Here is a 27,868-nt window from a genome sequence, read left to right as displayed (position 1 = left end):
CCTAGGCCGTTTATTTAGTGACAGTGTCACTTGCCTGAAGGAGGTCACAAGTGTGAAAGTCTCAAGAGAGGAGCGGAGACACTTTGTGACACTTTTCTAAATGTCTTAGAGCTCCACAATTCAGTGATCACGGAAGGCCACCGCAGTCTGATCCTTCTCAGGGCCCCGGGAGTGGGCAGGTGTCCTGTGAATCATCCAACTGTAGCCGGCGCCTCCCTGGTCGGCCGCTTCGTGTCGAATTACACCTGCTCGGTAAACAGGTGTTGGACTCCAAAGTTACTTCCAAATCACTTCATGGACGAAGAAAAAGTTCACGTCAGCGATGCGAGGGGACGTCTGAGGCACAATTAAATAAAAAAAGACACTGAGAGCAGGACAGAGACACAAAAAAAAAAAAAAAAAAAACGAAGGTAAACACAACCTGCATGGTGCGTCCAACCCACTGGAAAAACCAGAAGAACACCTGGGAGTGCAAATTTAAAAATAAAAGAGGCGCAGGGATGGCGACGGAGCAGACCCACCCACTGACCAAATAAAAAAAAAGTAAAATATAAAAAACGAAAGAAGGAAACGAAAACAAAATTCAAGACACGAACCTTAAACAGCGGACATCCGAGTGCTGCGTGCCGTCTGACGTTTGTACATTTCGAACGAAGAAGCAAAGGGAGCGACAACTCAAGTGAGTAAAGAACATCTGTCACGTACCGCCGCATCTTCTCGGCTATATGGCGTCTTTTCGGTCAATATATATATATATATATATATATATATATATATATATATATATATATATATATATATATATATATATATATATATATATATATATATATATACTCTCTATCGTATAAACTCTTCTGTATTATATGGTGTTTTCCATATCTGTTTATAATATTGTCTTCTCTATCTACCCTACTGTTTATAACGCCTTTTCTATTATATGTCTTTGTTGTCTACCTAGCATATAACACCTTCTCAATCTATTAGAATGTCTTTCTATCTATCTCTATCAAATAACACATTCCCTATTATGTTGTGTCTTTTCTATCTGTCAAATACTTTATCACCTTCCCTAACTATTACATAGTATTTTTTTTCTATATATCTATCTCTATCATATACCACCTTCTCTATTATATAGTGCTTTTCCTATCATACGTATAATTTATCACCTCCTTTATCTATTACGTAGGTGTATTTCCTCTCGATAGATAGATAGATAGATAGATAGATAGATAGATAGATAGATAGATAGATAGATAGATAGATGAAAGGCACTATATAACAGATAAATAGATATAAAAGACACTATATAATAGATACTGTAGGCAAAAGGGGATAAATAACAGATAGATATTAAAGACAGTAATAGATATGAGGGTGGCACGGTAGGTAGCGCTGCTGCCTCGCAGTTAGGAGACCTGGGTTTGCTTCCCGGGTCCTCCCTGCATGGAGTTTGCATGTTCTCCCCGTGTCTGCTCTGGTTTCCTCCCACAGTCCAAAGACATGCAGGTTAGGTGCAGTGGTGATCCTAAATTGTCCCTCGTGTGTGTGCCGTGCAGTGGGCTGGCGCCCTTCCCTGGGGTGCCTTGGCTCCAGCAGACCCTTGTGACCCTGTAGTTAGGATATAGTGAGTTGGATAATGGATGGATGGATAATAGATATGAAAGACACTATATAATAGATACTGTAGGTGAAAGGTCCTATATAATAGATAGATAGATAGATAGACATGAAAGGCACTATATGATAGATATAGATTTATATGATTTTATTTGTCTCCAGGGTGACATTGTCTTTTTACAGTAGCTCTTTAAATACACAAACACCTATATACGTAGATATGTAAGTTAGTGAGTAAATATATAAATATACAGTACACACACATGTTGCTCTGAACACACGTCAGAATGACTTTAAAGCAAGAAAATTAAAAAGAAAGAAAAGCTCTGACTTGTCTGTCACAGTCACAGTGAGGCGCTATACAGGTGTATTGCTGTTGGCATGAAGGACCCCCCACTCGCGTTTCTTGACACCCGACTACTCAACGATTCATTGGCTGAAAGTCCTCAGCGTGCCCCAGAGGGGATGTGCAGCGTTGTTCATAATGGCACTAAGTTGTGTTTTCATTTCCTCCTTCACGACTCCCTCCAGGGGGTCCAGAGTGTGTCCCATAACCTTTCCTGCTCTTCTAATTAGCTTGTCGGTTTGGTGGTCCTGTGATGTTACCACAGTGGCCATCACAGAGCTGTAGGGTTGTCACTTCCCACATCTCGTAAGACAAAAGCATGTGCCATTACTTTTATTGACACTTCCGTTCCCTTCCGTGATGTTTTATGTAATTTGCCGGCTTGTCTAAACAGTGGCCTTGCCTCTGGTGTTTCTTAATATTTACTTCCAAGTGTATTCAACTTGTTCCATTTTTGTTATTTTTTTTTTTTCCAGGCCCATCATTTTCAAGACGACGCAATGGCGGACACTCAAAATTCTGGCAGTACTTTGCCTTCAGGGGGTCAGGTATGCAAGTCCATCCCAGATGTCCTGATGATTCCAGAAATTGTAAGTATTACCAATGCAAGTGATGGTAACTTTACAGAGATGCACAGTGTGGCCCCCTAGTGGAGAAGACTTAGAACTGCTTGTTGAGGCCCCAACAGCATGGGCCGCTGTGGAAGTCACTATGCCTGGTAATAATGATAACTTCGCCCCCTGCTCACTTCGCTTGCCAACCCCCACCTGCTTGCTCTTCGTGCCAGCAACTTCCCGTCTCTGTCGCTCACATGTGTGGATTTCACTTTCACCAAACAACAAATCTTTTAATTCTCGCGGATACGCCTCTTCATTGGGAGGCAACACTACTTTTTTTTTTCCCCCTGATGGCAACACGAATCTCCAACTTAAAGTTTAAATCCCAACAATATATTTGATCTCTTTTCTCTGTTCCGTTATTTCACCGAGTAATAATTTCCATTTCTTTGCGCTAATGCGATCTTTCCTATCCTTTTTTTTGAGACTTTTGAATTTTCGTACTTCCATTATCTCTAACCTGATCTGTATTTGTATCGCCCCAACGTTTTTGGACCTCTTTATGACGTTCTACTTTGTCATCTACTCTTTGTCTTTTATTTCCGGCCCTGTGCGTTGGTTAAATCTCTTGGCACAAAGACTCGTCTCGCGGGACGTGAAGGTGTCACTCTGAGAAAATCACGTCTCGTCTCCTTCCAAGATTTTTTTTTTTTAATAATAGAGAGATAATAATAATAATAATATAAAGAGAGATCATCCAGATGGACAAAGAGACCATCTTGAAGGACCCTGACTCCGACCAGGTATACAAGTACCTAAGCGTTGACAAGAGTGAGGGTACCCGGGTAGGGCTGCGTGTTATAACAGGACTGCAAAAGGACCGAAAAACACAAACTAAAAATACGGTACGGAACCAGCATTTTGGGATTTTCTGTATTGGAAGTCAACATCCACTTTCCGCTCAATCTTCCACCCCACCCTCGCACTATTGTACTTTATGCCCCCCATGCATATTCTTTTCTTCAGCTCTATCATCAGTGTAGTGTAGTGTGAAGCACCAAAGAGGCTGGAGTAAGACGAGAAGTTTCAGGGTTATCTGTTATTTGCTTAGTTATCTGTTTTGGTGCCAGTAGTGGGGTCAGAAAGATGGTATTGATACTAAAGTCGGAATTGTTATACCAATCCAACACAATATCCAGCATACCAGGATGAAAAAAACTGTAACAAAGGAATATCTACGTCGAGTTTACCTGATCCTGAAATCTGAGCTCAGCGCCTACGGTATAATTAGAGGACTGCGATCAACAGCCTAGCAGTCCCAGCGCCGATGTACAGAGATGGCATCATCAACCGGACAAGAGAAGAGGCTGTGAACTGCGACAGTAAAACATGAAAACTTGGGGTTCTGCCATTCCAAAGGCTGACACTCGTAGGCTGTACCTGCACAGAGGAGATGGTGGGCACATGGAACTCCGTGTCTGCGGGGGTCCCTGCCAGACCTCAGAATCCATGACATCTTCTGGAGAGGTTGGTCACGGAGCACAAATGACGCTACCCCAAGCGGGTCATTGTCACTAAATGCCTGCCCTCTCTCAGCAGCGCCGGCAATCCCGACTCTTCTCCTTTTCTCTCTCCATTGATTTTACCGCCGGTCTTTCTTCTGACTTTCTCATATATGAAGTATAAGGACAGTATTGTAATCGTCCAAAAATGCAACCTCGAGATTTTGACGAATCTTAACTTTTTAGACCTCCCTGAGTCCGAAAATACCATTTCTGGAATTATGTCTGTGTGTGTGAACACGATAACTTGAGTCCGCCTTCACGAAGGTCATCCAAATTTTGCATAAAAGTATTAAGTACAAAACGTAGATCTCTATCAGCTTTTGAGCTGTTTCTGCTAACCAGAAGTGGTACTTAACCTGAAGCGTTTCTCCAAAAATGTTAAAAATGTGATCATTCCACATCATATTATGGTAAAGCGACACATTCTAAGCATTTTTTGCCTCTTTGCATTTTTTCGAGATGATCACAATTTTCTGTTTGATGGTAATCAGTCTATTTTTGAGAACACTTTTGCTTTACATACAGGGCCGACCCTGGGTAGACGGCCGCCTTTGTGCGAATGTGGTTTCGCCGCCCTACCCTACGTACCTATTTTCTATTATGATATGACGGATATTACTATTACATGTACTACTTCAAACAGGATTAAGACGGTGTTAGGGTTAGAGTCGGGATGTATCAATAAAATTGAATTTCAAACGATTAGCTTTTATAAAAACTAAATAAAGAATGACAAAAATAAAAAATCACATACATACATTAATTTATTATAGTTAAACATCAAAGAATGATTCTCCTAGCTTTAACAGTAGCAAATTCATCTATGATGTTTGAATGATCCAGTTTTTCATAAATTTCAGATTCTATAGACAGAAGCGTAACATCACTCAATCGTTGTTGCCCGATAGTGGAACGGAGGTAATGTTTAATTATCTTGAGTTTGGAGAAGCTCCTTTCAGATGCTGCCACTGATACAGGCAACGCGAGAAAAATGCGTAATGCAATGCAGAGATTCGGAAAACAAGACGTCATCTGGACTTCAACAATTTTTTTCCTTGATAGTTATTGGATTTTTTTGTTGCCGCTACGTCTGAAAATATTTCTTTAAACATAACAGCTTTGTGGTGCAGCCCTTCCCCGTCCACATCTCCTCATTTCGGACAATTCTCAGTTTTAAGTCGAGATCCATGGTGCATTTTTTCAATTCATCAGGCTGCATATTATAAAAATCATAACTACATCTAAACAACTGACTCTACTCCATTCTGTGATTCAAATCTTTCTTCAATGGACATTAGAAATCGATCTAAAATTGTGAAATAAAACGAGATTTTGTATGATTCCTTAGCATCTCGAACAGATTCGTCTTCGTTTTCATACTCAAAATGTCTAGTCTGTTTACGGAATCTTTTCACTGGAAATTCTGGAATTATGTTTGATTTTTCACATTCATTGGTTGCTTCCGAGATGAATCTATCAAATGACTCGTCATCTCTTTTATGTTCTATAGAGGTTTTCAAATGTTTAAGGGCACTAACAGATTCCGATAGACGTACATCAGGACTCTGAAGCATTTTGCTCACCACATCAATTTTACTTAGCAAGTCGTGCCAAATAATTATTGAACATAAGAATTTAAAGGTCGAAATCTTTTTTTCAAGGGATTGGGCCGAGAGCCTAGTTTTCTCGTCTCTCTTCTGATCGTTCCCCAATTCTTTCAAGCTGTCAATGATGTTCGAAAGTTGATATAGCAATGGTTTAATTGCTTTAATTCTCGATCCCCACCTAGTAGCACTAACGCCTTTAAGCGTTAAGTCATTTATATGACTTTTTAATGATTCCCAGCGATGTGCAGATGAGGAATAAAAGTTATATAATAACTTGTACAATGTGAAGAAGTCGGAGATTTCTCCGCTGCATTGCGCTCCATCATTCATAACGAGATTCAAAGAATGTGCATTACATGGAATGAACAGTGCTCTAGAATTTATGTTTAAAATGCGTTTTTGAAGTCCTGCATTTTTTCCACGCATGTTTGAACCGTTGTCATACCCTTGGCCCCTGATGTTTTGGATATCTAAGTCATACATCTCTAATTTTTCAATCACAAAATTGTACAAACCCTCGCCAGTCGTATCGCTAACAGCGAAAAAATCTAGGAAAAATTCGTTAACCTTCATGTGTTTATGCTCAGCACATACATCGACACCGCGCACTACAACGGAAATTTGTTCGGTGTGACTGACGTCGGGAGTGCAATCGAGGATGATAGCAAAATATTTCGAGGCTTTTACAATTTCCATCATTTCTTTTCGGATATTACTTGCTAGTAGATGAATGATTTCATGTTGAAAATGTTGACCCAGGTAATGGGGCATGTGATTTTTTAACTGTTTCGATTTCTCGACATTTTTAAGATGTTCGGACAAAACGCTATCGGATTTTGCAATCATTTCCACTGCTTTCATGAAGTTTCCATTGTTGCGATCATAGAGTTCGTAGCTGGTACCTCTAAAAGCTAAACATTGGCCTGCTAGAAACTGCACGATAGCGATCATTCTCTTAATTATAGCTCGCCAGCGTTCCTTCTCCATTTCGTACAGACGTTGTTGATCTTTGTCAATTGTGCATTTTTGTTCAATTCTCAACTTCAGTTCGTGCCATTTTTTTGTACACTTAATATGTTCAATGCTTGTTTCATGATTTTTGAAATAATCTGAGCAATGGCGCCAATCATTGTATCCGCTACCCGTCAGTTTGATGTTATGACTGCTAAATAGTTTGCAAGGAAAACAGAATACGCAATCGGCATGAATGGAGTACACTAACCAATTACGATGCACCGTTTCTCCATTTTCCATCTTTCTCGTGAAATATAGAACATTAAATTTTCTTCCGGTTTTGTCGTCCACAGGAAATTTGAACGATGCTTGAGGTTGTACGGGGCCTATTTCAATAAGTGAGTCGACGATTTTGGTTGTCAGTGGATCACTCAAATATCCTAAGCTGCGTCCTGGCACCGCTTCTCTCTCCGTGTTGTCACATCCATGTTCTTCTGTTGCTTCTTCCTGTTCCTCGTGACTTTCATGAGCTGTTGATTCCTTGGAGGTGTTCGGGGTTGGATCTGGCAGACGGTTACCCTGCTGTACTTCATAATCAGCCGCAGGTCGTCCGAAGTGTGATAAGCTCGTACTAGGAAGTTCGATAGGAATATATTTGTCTCGAGCTCCCTGTAGACTTTTCCTCTCTTCTAGCTTCTTTTCTCTATTTTGCTTGTAGTACCACCCGCTTTCACGTTTTGTCTTTCTCTCCGACATTCTACAAAATAGGTAGATTAAAGGGCTAATTCAAATATAATAATTATTTTTTAATAATCTTGGGCCTAATTCACACAAGTGACATATACACAATACACACTAATGTCATGTCAGTGTGCATTGGGCAATAAGTAAACATGGAAAAGTTTGTAATTTTTCTGAAATACTTCATTAACACTTTGAGCCCCACGTGCGCCACCGATGGTCACTTTAAATGTAAAAAAGTGGGCTCAAAGTGTTAAAAAAATCTGTACATACTTTCTCAATGAAACAGCATATCATAATCATAACGTACGTTTCAGTGTCGCCGGCTGCTGCACGTCTCCTCAACGGCCGCCTTTGAGTTTGGCCGCCCACGTGCGGGGCACGTTTTTGCCCGTCGCCAGGATCGGCCCTGTTTACATAAACGCAATTTTGTGTCCAAGTATTACATTACACACTTCACTAAAGTCACTTGCAATGTTTGACCCACATCGGCTTACTGAAAGAGGTCATTTACCGGAATTGTTTGGCAAAATAAAATTATCATGCAGCTGCAGAGTACTTCTGGTGCCAGGGCCAGTGCCCATTGGAAGTATTTCTGTGTTATATGGAAGTCCCAGAGATTGGGAAGCACATCTCCCAACAGTACCCCCTTGCGGCACCCATGGTCTCCAGCAGGGCTGTGTTGCTGGACTACATCTCCCAGCATTCCCTGTTGCTTCCCAAACAACAACAACAACAACATTTATTTCTATAGCACATTTTCATACACACAGTAGCTCAAAGTGCTTTACATAATGAAGAATAGAAAAATAAGAGACACAGTAAGAAAATAAAATAAGTCAACATTAATTAACATCAAATAAGAGTAAAGTCCAATGGCCAGGGGGGACAGAAAAAACAAAAAAGAAAAAAACTCCAGACGGCCGGAGAAAAAAAATAAAATCTGCAGGGATTCCAGGCCATGAGACCACCTGACCAGTCCCCTCTGGGCATTCTACCTAACATAAATGAAACGGTCCTCTTTGTATTTATGGTTTTCATGGAAGGATTTGATGATGATGATGATGATGATGATGATGATGATGATGATGATCACGTGGACTTCCGGCTTTTAGTCCATCAATGCTGGGGCATCATGGTGCTTTGAGTAGGTTGGTGGTGGCGCAGGCCGCCATCACAGAGAAACCGGAAAAAGAAACAGAAGAGAGAGTAGGAGTCAGTATGGATTTTAGAGCCACTGTGAATAGTTATTATGATGAACTGAACATACACAGTATCAGGATTAAGATAAAGTGAAGTTATAAAAAGGCATGTTAAAGTGGGCACTGATACATAAGGCTAGCGTGCTGGGTAAATAAAGAGTCCCCAGCTCTGAGGCTAGGGATCTGCACTGGCAATCGGAAGGTTGCCAGTTCAAATCCCGTAAATGCCAAAAGGGACTCTGCTCTATTGGGCCCTTGAGCAAGGCACTTAACTCTTAACATTTTCTGAAAAGCAATGGTTTCACACAGAACTCAACAAAAAACGTCTGTTGCTGCATGCTGTGGATGCCAGTTTGCCAAGAATGTGTGGGAGGCTAGCTGCCAGGCTGTCTTTGCATGGCTGGGGCACGCTCACAGTGCATTGCAATCTGGTTTCTACCTCTTATCATTGTTAAGTGGCAGTTCTACCTGGCGAACATTGTCAGTACGACGATTAACTGGAGACCAATCAGCTGAAACTGGAACCTCACATTTGTTTTCAGTCACTCGTATCAAAATCTGAGTCCGACAAGTCATAGTCCAGTTCAGAGAGAACAGGCAAAACGTCGTCCACGGAGTATTTTACTTTACGCATTCGTTTTGATCTCTCGCCAGATGTCAGGGCCATTTTTGCCGTTGTGTGCGCCTTGCTACTCACGAGAGCCAAACCAATGAATCTAACTTTCCTTCTAGCAACGAGAGTCCAGCTAAAACATAACAGTCGGTTTTGTCACAATTTACAGTCGATTACCGATTATCGTCAACTCCTCCTTTTGACAAAAGTCGACATCAGCCCTGAAAGAGTTAACCTGCAATTGCTGAGCGTTTTGAGTAGTGAGAAAAATTCTATATAAATGCAAAGAATTATTATTAATTATTATCTTCTTCCTGTGGGTTGTCCATCCATCCCTCCTCGGCCTGGCTCTTTCCTTTTTCCTGGCTGGGATGCCCATCTGCCTACTTGGAGCCGCCCATCTGGGTATGGAGCTATCCCTTTTTCTGGTCAGGATGCCCGTCCAACCCATGTGCCATTTACAGGTGTTTCAGGCTGAAATCACCAAGGTGGACCCCTCACCACCTCTACGCCCACCCCACTTGATAAAACAATCGAGTGTCTGCCCACCACTGATAGTGTGAACTGCCGGGTATCCACCCGCTGCTTTGTTTAAAGTGTCATCGGCTCTTTACTAAGGAGTTGTACTCATCACGTCACCCAGGCGCCCGCGGGGGTCTTAATCCAGCCTTGGTTATCACACCTGTAGTGACACCACTGGAATGCATGACCAGACATCAATATTTGGACAGAGACAACTTTTTTCTCATTTTGGTTCTGTACATCACCATAGTGAATTTGAAATGAAACAACTCTGATGCAGTTGAAGTGCAGACTTTCAGCTTTAATTCAGCGGGTTGAACAAAACGATTGCATAAAAATGTGAGGCAACTAAAGTGTTTTATTAACGCAATCCCTTCATGTCAGGGGCTCAAAAGCAATTGGACAAATTAAATAACTGGAGATGAAATGTTCACTTCTAATACTTGGTTGAAAACCAATGCCAGCCTGAAGTCTTGAACTCCTGGACATCACCAGATGTTGGGTTTCCTCCTCTTTAATGCTCTGCCAGGCCTTTACTTTCAGTTGCTGTTTGTTTGTGGGCCTTTCTGTCCAAAGTTTAGTCTTCAACAAGTGAACTGCCTGCTCAGTTGGGTGAAGATCTGGTGGCTGACTTGGCCATTCAAGAATTGTCCACTTCTTTGCTTTAATAAACTCATGGGTTGCTTTGGCTGTGTGTTTTGGGTCATTGTCCATCTGTATCATGAAACACCCGCCGCCCAATCAATTTGATGTCATTTAGCTGGATTTGAGCAGACAGTATGTCTCTGAACACCTCAGAATTCATTCGGCTGTCCTGTGTCACCTCATCAATAAACACTCATGTCCCAGTGCCACTGGCGGCCATCACACTGCCTGACTCCACCGTGTTTTACAGATGATGTGCTATGCTTTGGATAATGAGCTGTTCCACGCCTTCTCCATACTTTTTTCTTGCCTTTATCACTCTGGTAGAGGTTCATCTTGGTTTCATCTGTTTTTCCAGAACTCTGCTGGCTTTTTTAGATGTTCTTTAGCAAAGTCCAATCTAGCCTTTCTATTCTTGAGGCTTATGAGTGGCTCTCACCTTGTAGTGCACCCTCTGGATTTCCTTTCATGCAGTCTTCTCTTTATGGTAGACGTGGATATCGATACGCCGACCAAGCCCTGGAGAGTGTTGTTCACTTGGTGGGCTGTTGTGAAGGGGTTTCTCTTCACCATGGAAATGATTCTGCAATCATCCACCACTGTTGTCTTCCGTGGACGTCCAGGTCTTTTTGTGTTGCTCAGTTCACCAGTGCTTGCTTTCTTTCTCATGATGTACCAAACTGTAGATTTTGCCACTCGTAATATTGTAGCCATTTCTCGGATGGTTTTTTTCTGTTTTTGCAGCCCAAGGATGGCTTCTCTCACCTGCATGGAGAGCTCCTTTGACCGCATGTTGTCTGTTCACAGCAAAATTGTAGGATTAAAGTTGGACAGTTTAACATCTGTGGCAGAGTGACGGGCACTAAGCAAACTCCTGTCAATCATGAAGAATCCACTTATCAGGATCATCTCCAGGCAGAGGAGTAGCTTCAGTGACAGACCTTTGTCACCATCCTGCTCCACTGACACACTGAGGAGACCCCACACTATGCGACTCTTCAATTCCACCCGGGGGAGTAAATGCTAACATTAATTTTATTTTAATTTTTTTCATTTTTATTACTATTTAATTTAATATTGTTTCTTTGTATCAGTATACTGCTGCTGGATTATGTGAATTTCCCCTTGGGATTAATAAAGTATCTATCTATCTATCTATCTATCTATCTATCTATCTATCTATCTATCTATCTATCTATCTATCAAAGTCTTCCACATGCAAGCACCATACCTCAGATCAACTCCAGGCCTTTTATCTGCTGAATTGATAAGACATCACGACGGACTTGAACACACCTGCCATGAAATAGCCTTTAAGTCAATTGGCCAATTACTTTTGAGCCCCTGAAATGAAGTGGAAAATTCTTGAATGGCCAAGTCAGTCACCTGATCTTCACCCAACTGAGCAGGCAGTTCACTTGTTGAAGACTAAACTTCAGACAGAAAGGCCTAAAAACAAACAGCAACTGAAAGTAAAGGCCTGGCAGAGCATTAAAGAGGAGGAAACCCAACATCTGGTGATGTCCAGGAGTTCAAGACTTCAGGCTGGCATTGGTTTTCAACCAAGTATTAGAAACGAACATTTCATCTCCAGTTATTTAATTTGTCCAATTGCTTTTGAGCCCCTGAAATGAAGGGATTGTGTTAATAAAACACTTTAGTTGCCTGACATTTTTATGCAATTGTTTTGTTCAACCCACTGAATTAAAGCTGAAAGTCTGCACTTCAACTGCATCGGAGTTGTTTCATTTAAAATTCATTGTGGTGATGTACAGAACCAAAATGAGAAAAAAGTTGTCTCTGTCCAAATATTTATGGACCTAACTGCATTTCCCATCAACCCCCTTGGGCCACTCGGCTACGTTACCGCAACACACTCACAAAAGAGCACAAGTGTAACGTTTTTACCGCACACCCCTAACCCGCACTGTCACAAGCCCCCTCACTTTCTGCCCACTTTATTGTGTTGTGGATTGCATTTGAAATGGGTCAATTTGACATTTGTTACACCCCTTATCTACATTCAATGACCCACAATGACAAAAGTGACAATGTGTTTTCAAAGGGGTGGAAATCTCTCATTTAGACCAAGGGGTTGCCCACATAACACCTGACAGCGGCAGATAGAGGGTCATTTCCGGTGGGTGGGACTGGACCACGTGTCTGCCTGGGAGGTTGCCAATTGGGATCCTGAGCTGTTTCGTCATATGGTGGGTGCGGCGACATGCTGTACCAGTGCCTGCTCCCCAACCTGACCTGACCAATAATGGACCACGAAAACACAACACCAAAAAGATGGATCAACACTGGATTAGACTGATCTTTCAGGGCTGCTGCTCCCACACTGTGTAGCAATCAACCACAGCATCTCCATGACCGTAGTACACATCCGCTTGTTCCACGTCATCATCACCTGATTCAAATCTGACCGCCCTGACTCATCAGTTCATCCTGTAAAATAATACAAAGTGTGACGCTAAATATTTGAACTTGTTTCACAGTATTCTGTGTTATTTTAACATTGGTATGCTTGGGTTGAATAAAATGACTGCGAGTTTATGATGAGGCGCTATATAAACAAAAAATGTTCTTATTATTGCCTCTAAATTGAGATAGTCTATTGTTCACAAGTTAAAGGCCCTATATAAAGCCATAGATAGATAGATAGATAGATAGATAGATAGATAGATAGATAGAAGTGAAAGGCAGTATATGATAGATAGATAGATAGATAGATAGATAGATAGATAGATAGATAGATAGATAGAAGTGAAAGGCACTATTTAATAGATAGATGGATAGATAGATAGATAGATAGATAGATAGATAGATAGATAGATAGATAGATAGATAGATAGATAGATAGATAGATAGATAGATAGATACTTTATAAATTCCCATACTCCAGCAGCAACATACTAATAAAGAACAATATTAAATTAAAGAGTGATAACAATGCAGGTATAACAGACAATAACTTTGTATAATGTTAACGTTTAGCCCCCCGAGTCGCATAGTGTGGGGTCTCCTCAGTCTGTCAATGAAGCTGCTCCTCTGTCTGGAGATGATCCTGTTCAGTGGAGTCTCCATGATTGACAGGAGTCTGCTCAGCGCCCGTCGCTCTGCCACGGATGTCAAACTGTCCAGCTCCATGCCTACAATAGAGCCTGCCTTCCTCACCAGTTTGTCCAGGCGTGAGGTGTCCCTCTTCTTTATGTTGCCTCCCCAGCACACCACCGCATAGAAGAGGGCACTCGCCACAACCGTCTGATAGAACATCTGTAGCATCTTATTGCAGATGTTGAAGGACGCCAGCCTTCTAATGAAGTATAGTCGGCTCTGTCCTCTCTTGCACAGACCATCAGTATTGGCAGTCCAGTCCAATTTATCATCCAGCTGCACTCCCAGGTATTTATAGTATGCCAGTAATATGCCAGTAATTTACTGTTCACAAGTTTAAGGCGCTATATAAAACCACAAATCTTAATTAGGGCGGAGTGGTGGCTCCGAGGCCAAGGATCTACGCTGTTATCCTGAAGGTTGACGGTTCGAATGCCCGTCTCTGCCAAAAGAGATCCTACTCTGCTGGGCCCTTGAGCAGGGCCCTTAACCTTCAGTTGTTCCAGGGGTGCTCGCTGTACAATGGCTGACCCTGAGCTCTGACCCCAAGGGGTATGCGAAAACTAACAAATTTATAATACGAGAAATTGTATAATGCGAACAAAAAAAAAAAAAAATCTGCCTGTTATTTATTGTTCACATTGTTAACGCTGCAATAAAAATCCCCAAATATGCCAGTAATTTACTGTTCACAAGTGAAAGGCGCTATATGAGGCCACATATCTGCCAGTAATATACGGTTCTCAACTGAGGAGTGACATGTGCCTGTCTCGGCTAGCTGAACACGGGTTGAATCATCTGCACTTGTTTGGTGACACATGCCGGTGGCTCTTGTCAGCAGGGAGCTGCAGTGGTCCTGCTGTGACAAGACCCTGCAAGACCAAGAGACAGCTTCAACATGGTCAGTGGAGGACAGCTGGTCATTGATCACTGTACCGAGGGTGACACTGACCGGTTAGTGATAATGAGCCAGGCTGAACAGCGATGTCATAGAGGTCTGTCTTTGCCAGGTTGAGCTGAAGGTGGCGCTCCTTCAGCCAGGTTGCAATATCAGTGAGACATGCAGAGATTCAAGCTGACGTCACACAGTCCTCTGGAGGGACCGACAGTTAGAACTGATATTGGAGACAACGAGACTCGATAATGGGGCTTGGAGAGGTCTTCATGGCAGGACCTGCCCAAGAGGTATGACTCAAACCACGCTGAGGGCAGTCCAAGTGATGCCAAGGTGTAGAGAGGGTGGCAAAGAGGATCTGGTGGTTGACCGTGAAGGCAGAACAGATGACACGTCACTTAGTTGTAGCCAAGTCTGAAATGGTGGGTACCGCCATCTCAGTTTAATGGTCCCTCATGAAGCCCGATTATGATCAAGCTGTCTGTTCTTAGCTCACCGTGTCCAGCAGAGGCTTCAGGGGGCATTCCCTGGGCATTCAATTTCCTGAGTATACAAGTCAATGAAAGTGCCAATTGAGTCTTAACTTTTGCCTTCCGGTGATGCAGACAACAAAATAAAGAAAGGAAGACGCGACGATAAAAAGAGAAAATGCACCCAGCCGACGGTCTTCCATCTGCAATATGAGAAAGCTGAAAGAATTCCATGGAAAAGAAGGCAGCGGCCACGTCCTCTTCAGCAGGACGGGTGAAATAAGAGTTTGCGGGCTGGCAGGTCTCCAATGCCCTCCGGGGCCGACTCCCGAGCATTTTTTATTTTTTTGTTTGGATTCTCTTATCTCAAACTAAACCGACTGGATAAAAAAACCTGTTTAACTGCTCGAGTGGCTCCAGTTTCATTCCTCGTGTGACTCACAAAGCTCGCCAGTCGCAGCCCGTTGGAACGTCAAGTATTCAGCCTCCCCCTGCTTCACGTCTCAGTTTAAATGAATGTGTTTTATGTGTGAAATTAATAAATCTAAACCAATAACCACACCATAGTGACATCATAGAAACAGGAGCTGCCGGGGTCTTTCCTTTAGTGTTTGGTTTTCTTTGGAAGAAATGCTACTTGGCGGACATTCCTAAAGAATATCCACATACTGCATAAATAAAATAAACTGCTCATAAAAATGAAAGGACCACTTTAAAAACACAGGAGATCTCAATGGGGGGAAAAAAACTCCTGCTGCCCATCTCAACTGCTGTGGACGGACATGGTGATGTGTGAGGAACGAGAGGATGGAAATGAAGATGACGAACCTTCAGAGGGACACCCCGAAAATCAAAGGGAGAAAGGGGGCGGCAGGCGAGTCCATTTTGCCGAAATTTCATTGGAACAACTCAGTAGTTTGTGTGCCTGACAACGTCCTAATGAGATGGCAGATGGTGTCCTCAGGGATCTCCTCCCAGATCTGGACCAGGGCATCACTGAGCTCCTGGACAGTCTGAGGCATCGGATGGACCCAAACATAATGTCCCACCCAGAGGTGGTCTATTGGATTAAAGTCAGGCGAGTGAGCGGGGGGGTTGGGGGGCCAGTCAATGGCATCATTGCATACTTGAACAAAAATGGCTGCCATCACGTCACCTGGGTGGGCGCTGCACATTAGTGGTGGCTGAGGTGGCTCCCCATTCACTGAAACACTTGGAGTAGTGAGAGAAGCGCTACACAAATATAAAGAATCATTATTATTATTATTATTATTATTATTATAGTTGCTCTCTAGAACCACATGGACAAGATTGACTACTCTAGGACCAAAGATCTGGACCCTTGGGATTCTGCTTTTTTTTTTTTTGATTGTCTCATAACACATCGGTTTAACCTCCTCGGCGTTAACCCAGAGAGTAATTCAGTGCACTTACGGTCAACCATGAGTCACACCTGGGGTGACACGTAATGAGCCGCTATTCGTTTTTATGCCAGAATCTTTACGCTTGGGACAGTACTCTGCTGCCATCTAGTGGATAAAAAAAATGATGCTACAAAACAAATCAGGAATACAGTACAGTAATTCAATGCGCTTTGCCTCTCTAAGGTAACTCTTTAATCTTCATGAATGGGGCATCACCTCCACTAAAACACAATGACAGACAAGAAGCCATAAAGGCAGTTTCAGAACAAACTGAAGCCCAAACTTTGCTCAGATAACGCGATAGTGATGATGATGTGAATTGGTCATCAGAGGTGGACATGGAGAGTGAAATGGGTGCGTCAGGGACGTTCTTAGGCATACGTGAACTACACATCCGCGTGGGGCCCCCAGCCCGGTCCCGACTTATAATTTTTTTTTTTTTTGGGCTGTGGGCCCCTGTCATGCCCCTGGCACTGCAGCCGTCTGTGCCAGTCCCTCACGTTGTGTTTCACTATACCCTCCTCATCCTAGATTGTATCGTTCTTTTCCGGATGTTTTATTAGAACACCTTCCTGAGCTTTGGGGGGTGCGGCCACCCGGACCACCCCAAATCCTGGGCCTGCACATTTCTGAACAGAGTAGGGCCCCCAAACTGCTAAGAATGTCCCTGGGTGCGTCATACAGCACTGCACCACCATGATATCATATCCTGAACTTGGTCACGTGGGGCAGCAGTAGCTGCAGGGGACAGTGGCCACATAGTTGTAATCGAGCGCAAGGACAAGCACGATGTTGTAAGCGGGGCTCGCAATGAGGCAACTGGCCATTGTTCGCGTCGGGGAACTGCAGAAATCACAAAGCCTCGTGCTGTGGTAGCCCATAATAACACAAGGGGTGCGTCAAGCATGGGGGTGAAGCACTGGCATTCTACCTTCTAACTGAAAAAAAATATATATATAAGAAAAGCGCACAAAGAAACAAACACGTCATGATTAGAACATCGGGGTGTGCGTTGGTGACAATCTCAAAACGGGTCACACCAATATAGGGTTACCAGATCTCCGGCAGGTCCTCCGTCCCACAGGCATTGCCTTAAAAGATGAAAATGTCCGCCTTTCACCAGCCACTGACTTGAGTGTGTTATTGGCTGAAACCGCACGCTGTCATCTACTCCTGGGCACAACGATAGAGCTTTTCCGTGATCAATGCCCAGTGGACTAAAGAAAGAAACAGACTGCCTGTCGAGTCTGTCCATTTTAAATATACGTTTCTTGTCTGGAGTTCCACATCTGTGTTGCCGGGAACAATGAACTGCTGTGAAAAGTCGACTCGACTAAAAAAATTGGAAACTACATGGTTATACTTATAACTTTTAATTTTGATGACTTGTTTTGTGACCTGTCAAATGAGTTGTTTTTAATTTTTTCATTGTAACACTCTACGGTTCACCGTGTGTTTTGTGAATAGAACGGGGTGCGTTCTCCTTTGTCCTCCTTAAACCCCGCATTTACCGCTAGTTCAGTCATCCGTTTTCAGGGCAGTTTTATAATCGGACTCAAGTTCACAATCATTCAGTTTATCAGTCATTTTGTTATTCGTGTTGTGTGTTATATGTTACGGGGCAAAGGAGGGTTTTTGTTGTATTTATATTTGGTGGTGTCTTATTGTTGCTGGGGGTGGAGGGATATTTTATATTTATATCTGTTTTCTGTTTTTTGCATGTCTTGTTTCATTTAATACATTTTGATCCGTTTAATTTTACATCCTGCTTTTGTGTCCTTACATTTACACCGTCGATTGTGGGGAAAAGTTTAATTGGTTAGAAGTACGGCTTGATAGGTAGATTATTTCTCAGTAAATTATCCTTGGAGGTGTAGCTGCCGGCTGTGTGAAGGGGTCGGCCGTTACAGTTTTTGGTGGAGGAAACCCACCCAGACACGGGGAGAACATGCAAACCCGAACTATCACTGCGCCACCGTGCCACCCCCAATGTAAAGTCAACTGCGTAAAAAACTAAGACCTCAATCCAAAATTGATTTATTTTAAGGTCCGTCTGTATTTTATTACCGACATTTTGCCTTTTTATTCAGTTGAAGACGCTTAAAATGATATGTAAAAGACTGCAGCCTGGCGCTACGGTCTCGCTCCTCAAACGGTAGGTATGCATTTCAAAATAAAAGACCCCCAGTGATAACCTGACAGTATTACATTAGAACAATCTAGACGAGAACAGGCCATTCAGCCCAACAAAGCTCGCCAGTCCTATCCACTTGACATGTCATTTTAAGGGTCTGTGTTATGCCAACCTTACATTTTAAATCAAGGACGTGGTGTGACTAAGATTACCAGATACCCGCGTAACCCAAAGGAGGATATCGAAGGTCATAAAGGAGGACAAAGGAGAACGCACCCCGTTCTGCGGTAAATGCGGGGTTTGATTTTCCCGGCGATTGGAGCAACCTCCCCGTGATTCCTCGGCGTATGGTGGATGGTGAATAGACCCCGGGGTCTCAGTAGATGGAGGTTGTAAGACAGTCCGGCAAAATGAAAAGCAAACTGAAGTTGAAAAGGCGCGATGTGAAACAACAGCAAGCAAGTTGAAAAGTGGTTGAAACAAAATGGTCTTCTTTCTCCTTCCTTCTCTCCTTCGTCCTTTCTTCTCTCTCTCCTGATTACTTAAATAGTCTGTGATGGCTGTGATTGATTAATTAAGAACAGGTGTTTTCCATGTTTGCGGCTGTGGTCTCCTTCCATCATCCGTCCTCCTTTACGGGGACGGCATTAACTGCTACACATACAAACAGCAAACGGGACAATGAAACGAGACGCACTCAGAACTGACATTTAACACTAACTATGTGGCCCCGCTACAAGACATTCAGGTTATCAGCATTGGCGATCCTAAATTGTCCCTAGTGTGTGTGCCCTGCGCTGGGTTGGCGCCCTGCCCGGGGTTTGTTTCCTGCCTTGCTCCCTGTGTTGGCTGGGATTGGCTCCAGCAGACCCCCTTGACCCTGTAATTAGGATATAACGGGTTGGATAGTGGATGGGTGGATGGGTTTTACATTGGGGGTAAGATAGGCGTTACTTAAAAAAGGAAATAAAAATAAATAGTAATAATCATAAAAATGTAAAGGTCGTTGCAAAATTGACAAGTAGTGATCTTTATATTGGTGCTGACTTTATGTTTATATTGCACCCATTTCGGACTTTTATGGCGCTTTGAGAGCTATTTTTTGATTTTTACAAAATCAGGGACATTTTGCGTAGAGATTACAGGGAAATGTGATTTCTTTTCCATAGTTTGTTTTAATAACATTGCTAGTTTTGTTCCGGGGCTATGAAGTCTCAAAGTCAAAGAATATCGAACGTCAAGTTAACTTCACGTCGGCCCTCCGCGGTGCTGCGAAGTCAAGAAGAGCAGAAGGAGTCGAGCCGCTGATAACGCGATTAAAACCAAACGTGAACGCGTAACGTCGCTACTCATCGGCTTAATCTGACAATGCAAAAGTGTAGTCAAGAAAAAATGAATACATATGTGGAGTGAAAAGTCAAGCAAAAATAACACCTTTTATTGGCCAACTAAAAAGATTACAATATGCAAGCTTTCGAGGGAACTCAGACTCCTTCAGGCAAGATGGAATCAATTCAACCCCTGAAGAAGGAGCCCGAGTTACCTCGAAAGCTTGCATATTGTAATCTTTTTAGTTAGCCAATAAAATGTGTCATTTTGCTTGACTTTCACTACATTCATAATGACTAACACGGTACAACACCTTAGTACTACAGACATACATGTGTGAAGTAAAGCTAAATGGCTGATATTTCTACTTTCTTTTGCTTATTATGATGACATTTTCTTCCACTCTGTTGTGTTCAGTTGTAGTTTCTGCCAGAACGATAGGGGGAGTTCTTATAAAATGTGTTACCGGTTGAAGGGATAGCAAAGGAGTCTGAAATAAAAGAAAGGCTTCTTGATTGGTGATCGTGCGTGCCTGTCGTAAAATACAGAAGTTAATGTTGTGAGTAATCCATGGCTGGCTAATTATTTTACCCTGCCCTGGAGATAACACACTCTAGATGATGGATGAATTTGAAACTGGGAGGGGGTAGAAATTCGATCTTGGCAAACCCGCTATGGTTCTACTTTTTGAATTATTTAACAGTATATTACGAAGTCATTTGTTTTATTTTAAGCGCCTTTTTAATGAAGTTTAGTTAAAGCTGCCGTCCATTCGTGGACAACGGACCGTCAATAAATGACAGCAAATTCTGGCCAATGGAATCCACAGAATAAGTCACTGACAAGGATGGGGCTTTGGCATTCGCGCTTAGCTCTAGAAGGGAACGCTGACTGATGGAATAAACGACCAATGAAATCCACAGATTCAGAAGCCGGCGGCGAGCGGCACTTACACATGCGCACGAATCCATGCGCGTTCCACCCAAATTCACAGCCGCGCGGTTTTAAATAACATTTAAAAATATCTGCGTTTTATTTGCCAAACAGTTTATCCACAAAATGAGAGTTAGTAAAAGACTTCCAAACTATTATTTATTCGTTGATGACCTTAATTGTTTTATATACTCTATCAAAATATTAAAAATAGTAGTTGGTATCCAAATATAAATGTATTTAATATATATATATATATATATATATATATATATATATATATATATATATATATATATATATATATATATATATATATATATATACAGTTTAAATATGTTATGCTGACAATATTCTTTGGATATTTTGTATTATGCATATTTTATTATTTGTTTTGTAATAATATAATATATAAATGGTAATAAAAAATAATAAATATGCCGGTGACGAAAACAACTCGCCATGTACATTATGCACAAAGACTAGTGTGGTTCAAATCAAAATTAAAATGACAGAAATAGTTTCCTTTTCGTGTTTATTTTCGTTTAGTTCTAGTTTTCAGACCATTTGTGATTTTAATTTTAGTTTTAGTTAATGAAGTGATAATTTTTCTTCCACAACGACATATTCAGTTTTAGTTTTCGTTAATGGGACTAACGCTGCCACTGCCCAAAAGAAGAAAATGGAACAAAATCAAAGTCAAGGAACAAAAAAGGATTTTAGAAAACCGAACACTCGGGGTTAGTTGAACTGTTGACAGATTTGTTAAGAATGTCAGACCCGATGCGCGCGCATGCGGAGTGAACCCCTACTGCGTCGCACACTTTAGGGTGCGGCCCGATCTGATTTACGCATGCGTGAATGTCATAACAAGGCCGATTTGTCACACTCCGCATGCCCCTAATGAAGGGGAACAAATCCACTTTACAACACGACATCAAGACATCATTGACACACCTGAACTGGTCACCGCTCGGAGCATCGCGAAAACAATGAAAACGAGACGTTGATAAGAATAAACCTTTTCAAATTAAGTCAAAATAAAACAAACCACCGAAATGATATCCTCAATATGCAGTAAAAATATAGAAATTGAATAAAATGGTACTTAGAAAATTGCCTTAAAACTCTGGACTACGCTGTTGAATTGCTGGTACTGGTTTGCTAACTCTTGAAGTTACTTACTAGAAGGTTTTGCCGTTCAGGCGTTATATTAGATAGACAGACAGACGGCAGGTAAGGCACTTTAAAGGTAGACAGCGAGTATTTCATCGGACAGAACAGCAGATTTGTGTTCACTGCATGACTCCAGTGTCTGATCCACAGTCGCTGTTCACACCTCTTATTTTATTTATTGATTTATTTATTTTAGATTATCGGAGGTGCTGTTTGGATCCTGGTGGCCATCACTAAAGTTCTCGTTCAGATCAACCAAGGCTGGGTGATGTTTGGCTCAATTTTTCTTTTTTTCTTCTCCCTGCTGTTTTTGATTGGCCTGCTCATCGGATTTCAGAAGGGGGCACACTTTTGGAAAGTCCTGGTAGGTGCTGTCATGTTCCTCATGGAAAATGAGAAAATAAAATTAAAAAGAGCAAAAAAAGATGGCAAAATGAATAAATACAGGCACAGCTTCCAGTTTGCTCAGTGTAATGATGTGCTGTTGAGAAGCACTGGGTGTCATTTTGGTGATGGTCCATGATATGGACGGTGTCCTCACAGAGATTTTCTACTCTAATCCATTAGGCAGAAACAAACCTCTTAGCACAGGCCTGTCATGTCCTGGACCTCCTGAACCCCAAAGTCCCTTGTGGTGGTGGTGAGCACAACTCTGGGCAGGGTGGCCATCCATCCAAAACTGAGTGCCAGTATGAACAAAGCTGCACATCCTCTCTATGACACATCAACACTGAGGACTTTCAGCTAACAAATTATTTAGCAGAAGCGGGTGAAGAAACACGACTGGGGGTCCTTTAAACCAACAGCAATATGGCTGTATAGCGCCTTGTAGTGTCTGGGACTGCCAAGTCAGATGTTCTTTCATTTTACATTTCTTCCATTTTAGTCATTCTGGTGTGTGTTCAGACTATGGTGTGTGTGTGTGAGTGTGTATCTATCTATCTATCTATCTATCTATCTATCTATCTATCTATCTATCTATCTATCTATCTAGCACCTTTTCCCCACCAATCAAAAGTTAATAATGCCATCAATTTATTTATATGAATAAACTGGAAGTGGAGGTGAAGTTGCTGCTCTCTGACATTACTAACTCGATAGCCTAAGTCAAGTGATTTATTTATTAAAAGCAGACTAATAAAAATTGACTTCATCCATTTTTTTTTCCTCATAGGATGTGATTTATCACGCCATTGCTGCTGGCATATATTTCAGTGTTGCTGTCCTTCAGGCGAACGCTACATTGGTGCTTCACGATAACGGATTCAGTGCTACTCCTGAATATAAGCTCAATGTCGCCGCCACAGTAAGTTCAACTTCCTTCTTTATCGGGTGGCCGTGTTCGGATTTCTTGTCAGTTTATCCCAGTTGTCTCAGCCCATCCCAGTTGTCTCAGCCCCGCCCCTTGTCCTGTCTCAGCTCCGCCCCTCGACCGGCTTTATTCATGCTCTCTGGCCCCTCCTATCTCTGATTGTTGCTATGCAACGCTTACTAATCAACACTCGTATAAAGTGGCTGCGGAAATAAAAACGGATGGCATTACTTGGGCACTGTCTGCATTGCGGTGGCTTTCACCTGACGACTTTTGGGTATTTTTCGGGTAGGACCTGTGCACACCTCTTACTGTATATGGAAGACAGTCCGATATGTTGCAATACGTCTGCTTTACTTTCACTTACAACACGCGATCCGTGGACATGACTTCAAATGCAACACGCTTTTGTATTGCGTTTTAAACTGACGTGAAAACCGTGTGCTGTAGGGAAAATGTCATCGATCAGTTGGTTGTTGTGTTTGTAATTAGGCAACGAAGAACGGCGGCAAAATGAAACGCACCACCTGACCAGGCATGATGGCAGGGCTATGTCGTTAACACGCTGGATTGCATTTCATTTTGGCACAAATAATTAGACATAAATAAGTGAAAGACTTGTGTGTGTGTGTATATGAAGCAGTCCACTCTGCTCACGCTCAACAACAGCCACGAATGACCGCCCTTCAACAAAGACATGGCGCTAATGACACAGATGAGGAGACACAGCAAACGTGCAAGTGAAACGCCACAGCAATGGAGGGCAAGGCTGGAAGTTTTCACTAAAGACATCGTCCATCTGAAGGGGTTTCCTCAAGACAGATTCATAGGACGGCTAAGGTGTGGCATCGCCAGTGTCTTCTTATGAGTGCCAGTGGGGCAGCAAGCACAGGAGGGTCCACGTCCTCCACACTGGGTCATTCTTAAGAGTCGCCTCTCCAAGTTCACAAAAAGAGTAAAACTGACTGCTAGGGGGTCTTCTGGTTGTTTTTTTGTCCTCCATAACTGCATACCGCAGGTGGAACTTTTAACAAGGAATACAGAAGGGGCTCGGTATTGGGACTCCATGTTATTTTGAATGCTTCATAGCATTGATTGAGTGCGTTTTCACCCCTCTTTGTGACTGTTTAGGGGTTTTGGACTATGGGGGTCCATTTATCTAACTTCCCCCAGTCCTTCCAGTATGGTGATGTCCTGGCAGGGAGAGGACCCAGCTGTCCATCACAAATGTATATACAGAGGTGGGCAAAAGTAGATTTACAGTTGTGAGTACGCGAAACACAGAGTTTACTCTTATATTATTATTTATTGTGTAATTAATGTATTATTTATTTGTATTGTCTTCTTCTTCTTAAAGCTATTAATTTAATAAAGCTATTGTCCTAATCATAACCTGCATGTCTGTAAACCTGCTTTTGCCCACCCCTGTATACTGGATATTATAAATATGTTAATACAGTATATATATGTTGTGAGGGACCAACAGACGCCCCTCGCAGGATGGGTCCTGCTCCCTTACCTGGCCCAGTGGGTACGAAGCACAGCTAGGGAGCTGTGATATTCTCCTGCTGTGCCAGGACAAGGCTGCAGGCGGAGGTTGGCATTCTAGCAACCACAGAGCAACACCCAGGATGGACTGAGAAACGGGGAAGGACCGCACAATGGGTGATGGCCTACTATGGGCAGTACGTCCCCCTTTACATTAGTGGCAGTATGGACTCCAATCTAGTAACATGGGAGTTGTGGTCCCAGGGGTCTGCCCTAATGGGTTCTCTGGGGGGCAGCAGGCGGAGCTTTGAAATACTGATGGCATACGCGGTGGTGTGCTGGGGTGGCAGCATAAAGAAGAGGGACACCTCACGCCTGGACAAACTGGTGAGGAAGGCAGGCTCTATTGTAGGCACGGAGCTGAACAGTTTGACATCTGTGGCAGAGCGACGGGCGCTGAGCAGACTCCTGTCAATCATGGAGAATCCACCGAACAGGATCATCTCCAGACAGAGGAGCAGCTTCAGCGACAGACTGCTGTCACCATCCTGCTCCACTGACAGACTGAGGAGACCCCACACTATGCGACTCGGGGGGTAAACGTTAACATTATACAAAGTTATTGTCTGTTATACCTGCATTGTTATCACTCTTTAATTTAATATTGTTATTATCAGTATGCTGCTGCTGCTGGAGTATGGGAATTTCACCTTGGGGTTTAATAAAGTATCTATCTATCTATCTATCTATCTATCTATCTATCTATCTATCTATCTATCTATCTATCTATCTATCTATCTATCTATCTATCTATCTATCTATTATATAGTGCCTTTCCTATCTATCTATCTATCTATCTATCTATCTATCTATCTATCTATCTATCTATCTATCTATCTATCTAAGGACAGTTTGGGGTCCTGCCAGACCTGGAAGTGCTTCCCGGGGGTAATAGATTGATCACTCCTGGGTCTGGACTTTAAACCGAGTCCTCCACACCACTTGAGGTCAGAATCAGGACGGAGGTGATGAGAGTTGATGGGAGATGAAGGAGGAGACGCTTAATGCCTGTTGTACATACTGAAGTAAGGAAACTGGAAACCTGGTGAATAAAACGCCTTTTTTTGAACCCGGGACTGACATGAAGTAGTGTCAGGGGTTTGGGTGCTGCGTTTCCTCCTACAGGCCACTCTCTCTCTCTATCTATCTCTCTATATATTTTATTTAATGGCTTCCCTTTTATGAGTAACTCCCATCACCTGAACCCTCGATTTTTTGTGTGTCTCCAGGTGCTCTCCTTCATCGTCACGCTGATTTATGTTGTCCACGCTGCACTTTCCTTCAAAAGAGCGAAATGAGGAATACCCAGGGATAAGGAAAGAAGCCAACGCTGAAACGCACCCAAGGAAAAACATCAGTTTGTTTAATTTTTTATTTAGATCTGCAATGAGACTCTGCTTTGTAACGAGATTCATAAAGGAAGAAATACATGAAGACAAACTTAATGGACGCCTGGCCAATGTCAGCTCTTCAGCCCGACGCAACTCTTCATTTCTTTGTTGCCCAAAACAGAAAGCAGGAAGAGGAATTAAATTACACGGTAATAATAAAAACAACAAGAACAGAAGTTTCAGTCATTTCTGGAAACAGTGATGTCCCACATGTTAACAATTGAGACATTTCATGATGAAAATGCTTTGTCTTTTTTCCCAATTCTGTTCACATCTCTTAAATCTCTGCTTATAAAAAATGGCTCATTAATGGAGAAAGCTGACCTTGACGTGCATGTGGGGGGACGTCACATGAAGCAGGACCTCCGCATTAAAGTGCCATGTCGGCTGTGTCTGCTGGTGCTGGGGGTGTGGCCTCTGCTTAGGGAGACACGCCCACCCAGAAGGGGAGGGGTCTTTATGTTCAGTTTGTTTGATTACTTAAAGCTGACGTTTTTGAGATTACATATCTAGATTGACATCACTGAATCTCTCTCGGCCAAATTTGTTATAGGAGAAGACCACTGGCTAGATTTCCTTTAGAAACTTAGCGAGTGCCCCCAGAAGTAGCATGGTACAACTGCCAGTTTGTGTGTGTAAATCCACCTTAATAAAAAGATAAAAGTGTCTGTGTGTCTGTGTTTCTGTTCAGTTTCCATATTTCGGTCATTCCAACAGGTGGTGCATCATACTCATATGTAATATGTCGGAGATGGCTGGGGTGGCGACCCAGCCTGGACACCCAGGAGGACAGGAGGAGGGCTTGCGCCTTCCCCAGACCATGTGGGGGCAATCACCCTGGTTGCTTTGGGGTCAGAGCTTGGAAGCTCAACTTTGTAGGGGCCCTTGGTCACTGCCAGGGGGCCCCCCAATGCCTAGAGAGCCCTGGACCCCAGCACTTCTGGGGACGAGGATCGGGGACACCCGGAGTGCTTCCGGGTACACAGGGGAGTGTCGGCGGAGGCTTATCAGGAGGCACCTGGAGCTTGTCCAGGTGTGGTTAAAAGGGGCCGCCTCCCTCGATTCGATGGCTAGAGTCGGGTGGAAGAGGGCGGAGCTCGGAGGAGAGGAGTGGAGGTGAACCAGAGAGGTGAAAGGCATTGGACTGTGAGGCCTGGACTTAAGGGGTTGTGCTCACTTATTGTAAATAAAAGAGTGTAAATAAACGTGTGTGGTGATCAACATCATGTCTACCTGTCTGTGTCCGGGCTGTACCCCACAAATAATAAAAATCATTGCTTTTGGGAGTTCGACAGATGGCGCATCACAAACATTAACACTGCTTTTACAAATCCCATACCAAATGCCCAAGTAACAGAGATATATGCATTGCATTTGATATTCCAACAGATGACACATCACAAACATATGTAATAATAAAAAGCTGTGCTTTTGGCATTTCGACAGATGGCGCATCACAAACATCAACAATTCTTTTATATATATTTCATACCAAATGACATATAACTGAGACCTATGCATTGCATTTGTCATTCCAACAGATGGAGCATCACAAACATTTGTAGCAATGCATTTTATTATTACAAACGTTTGTGATGCGCCATCTGTTGGAATGAAAAATTTAAGACATTTTATTACTACTTAGATTACAAAATTCATTCCAATAGATGGTTCACTGCAAATGTTAATAGTGAGGTCTGCACTCCACACCCTGAACTCCTACTTCTTTAGTTTAATGCTCAACTTCTCAGCGGTCAGGTT

At 42.6% G+C, this 27,868-nt stretch overlaps 1 protein-coding gene across 1 annotated transcript; it reads left to right on the top strand.

Annotated features, from left to right (window-relative positions):
* The first annotated feature begins 34 nt into the window (after window positions 1-34).
* LOC120516616 (myelin and lymphocyte protein-like) lies at window positions 35-26,773 on the top strand. The gene is made up of 5 exons (XM_039738404.1): window positions 35-679; window positions 2,446-2,559; window positions 22,053-22,220; window positions 23,031-23,162; window positions 25,946-26,773. The coding sequence occupies exons 2-5, from the start codon at window positions 2,470-2,472 to the stop codon at window positions 26,012-26,014; spliced, it is 459 nt and encodes a 152-aa protein (XP_039594338.1). The 5' UTR covers window positions 35-679; window positions 2,446-2,469; the 3' UTR covers window positions 26,015-26,773.
* The last annotated feature ends 1,095 nt before the right edge of the window (window positions 26,774-27,868 follow it).

Source organism: Polypterus senegalus, chromosome 16, assembly GCF_016835505.1.
Source record: "Polypterus senegalus isolate Bchr_013 chromosome 16, ASM1683550v1, whole genome shotgun sequence".
NCBI lineage: Eukaryota > Metazoa > Chordata > Cladistia > Polypteriformes > Polypteridae > Polypterus > Polypterus senegalus.
The sequence above is the reverse complement of the archived record's forward strand: the minus strand, read 5'-3'. Positions and strand labels throughout refer to the sequence as shown.

What these genes read in the sequence shown, in the direction of transcription:
- LOC120516616 (XM_039738404.1), top strand. Translation starts at nt 2,470, where the DNA reads ATGGCGGACACTCAAAATTCTGGCAGTACTTTGCCTTCAGGGGGTCAG. An exon ending in CACACTTTTGGAAAGTCCTG is followed by an intron (nt 22,221 to 23,030) that starts GTAGGTGCTGTC and finishes TTTTCCTCATAG; the next exon opens with GATGTGATTTATCACGCCAT. An exon ending in AGCTCAATGTCGCCGCCACA is followed by an intron (nt 23,163 to 25,945) that starts GTAAGTTCAACT and finishes GTGTGTCTCCAG; the next exon opens with GTGCTCTCCTTCATCGTCAC.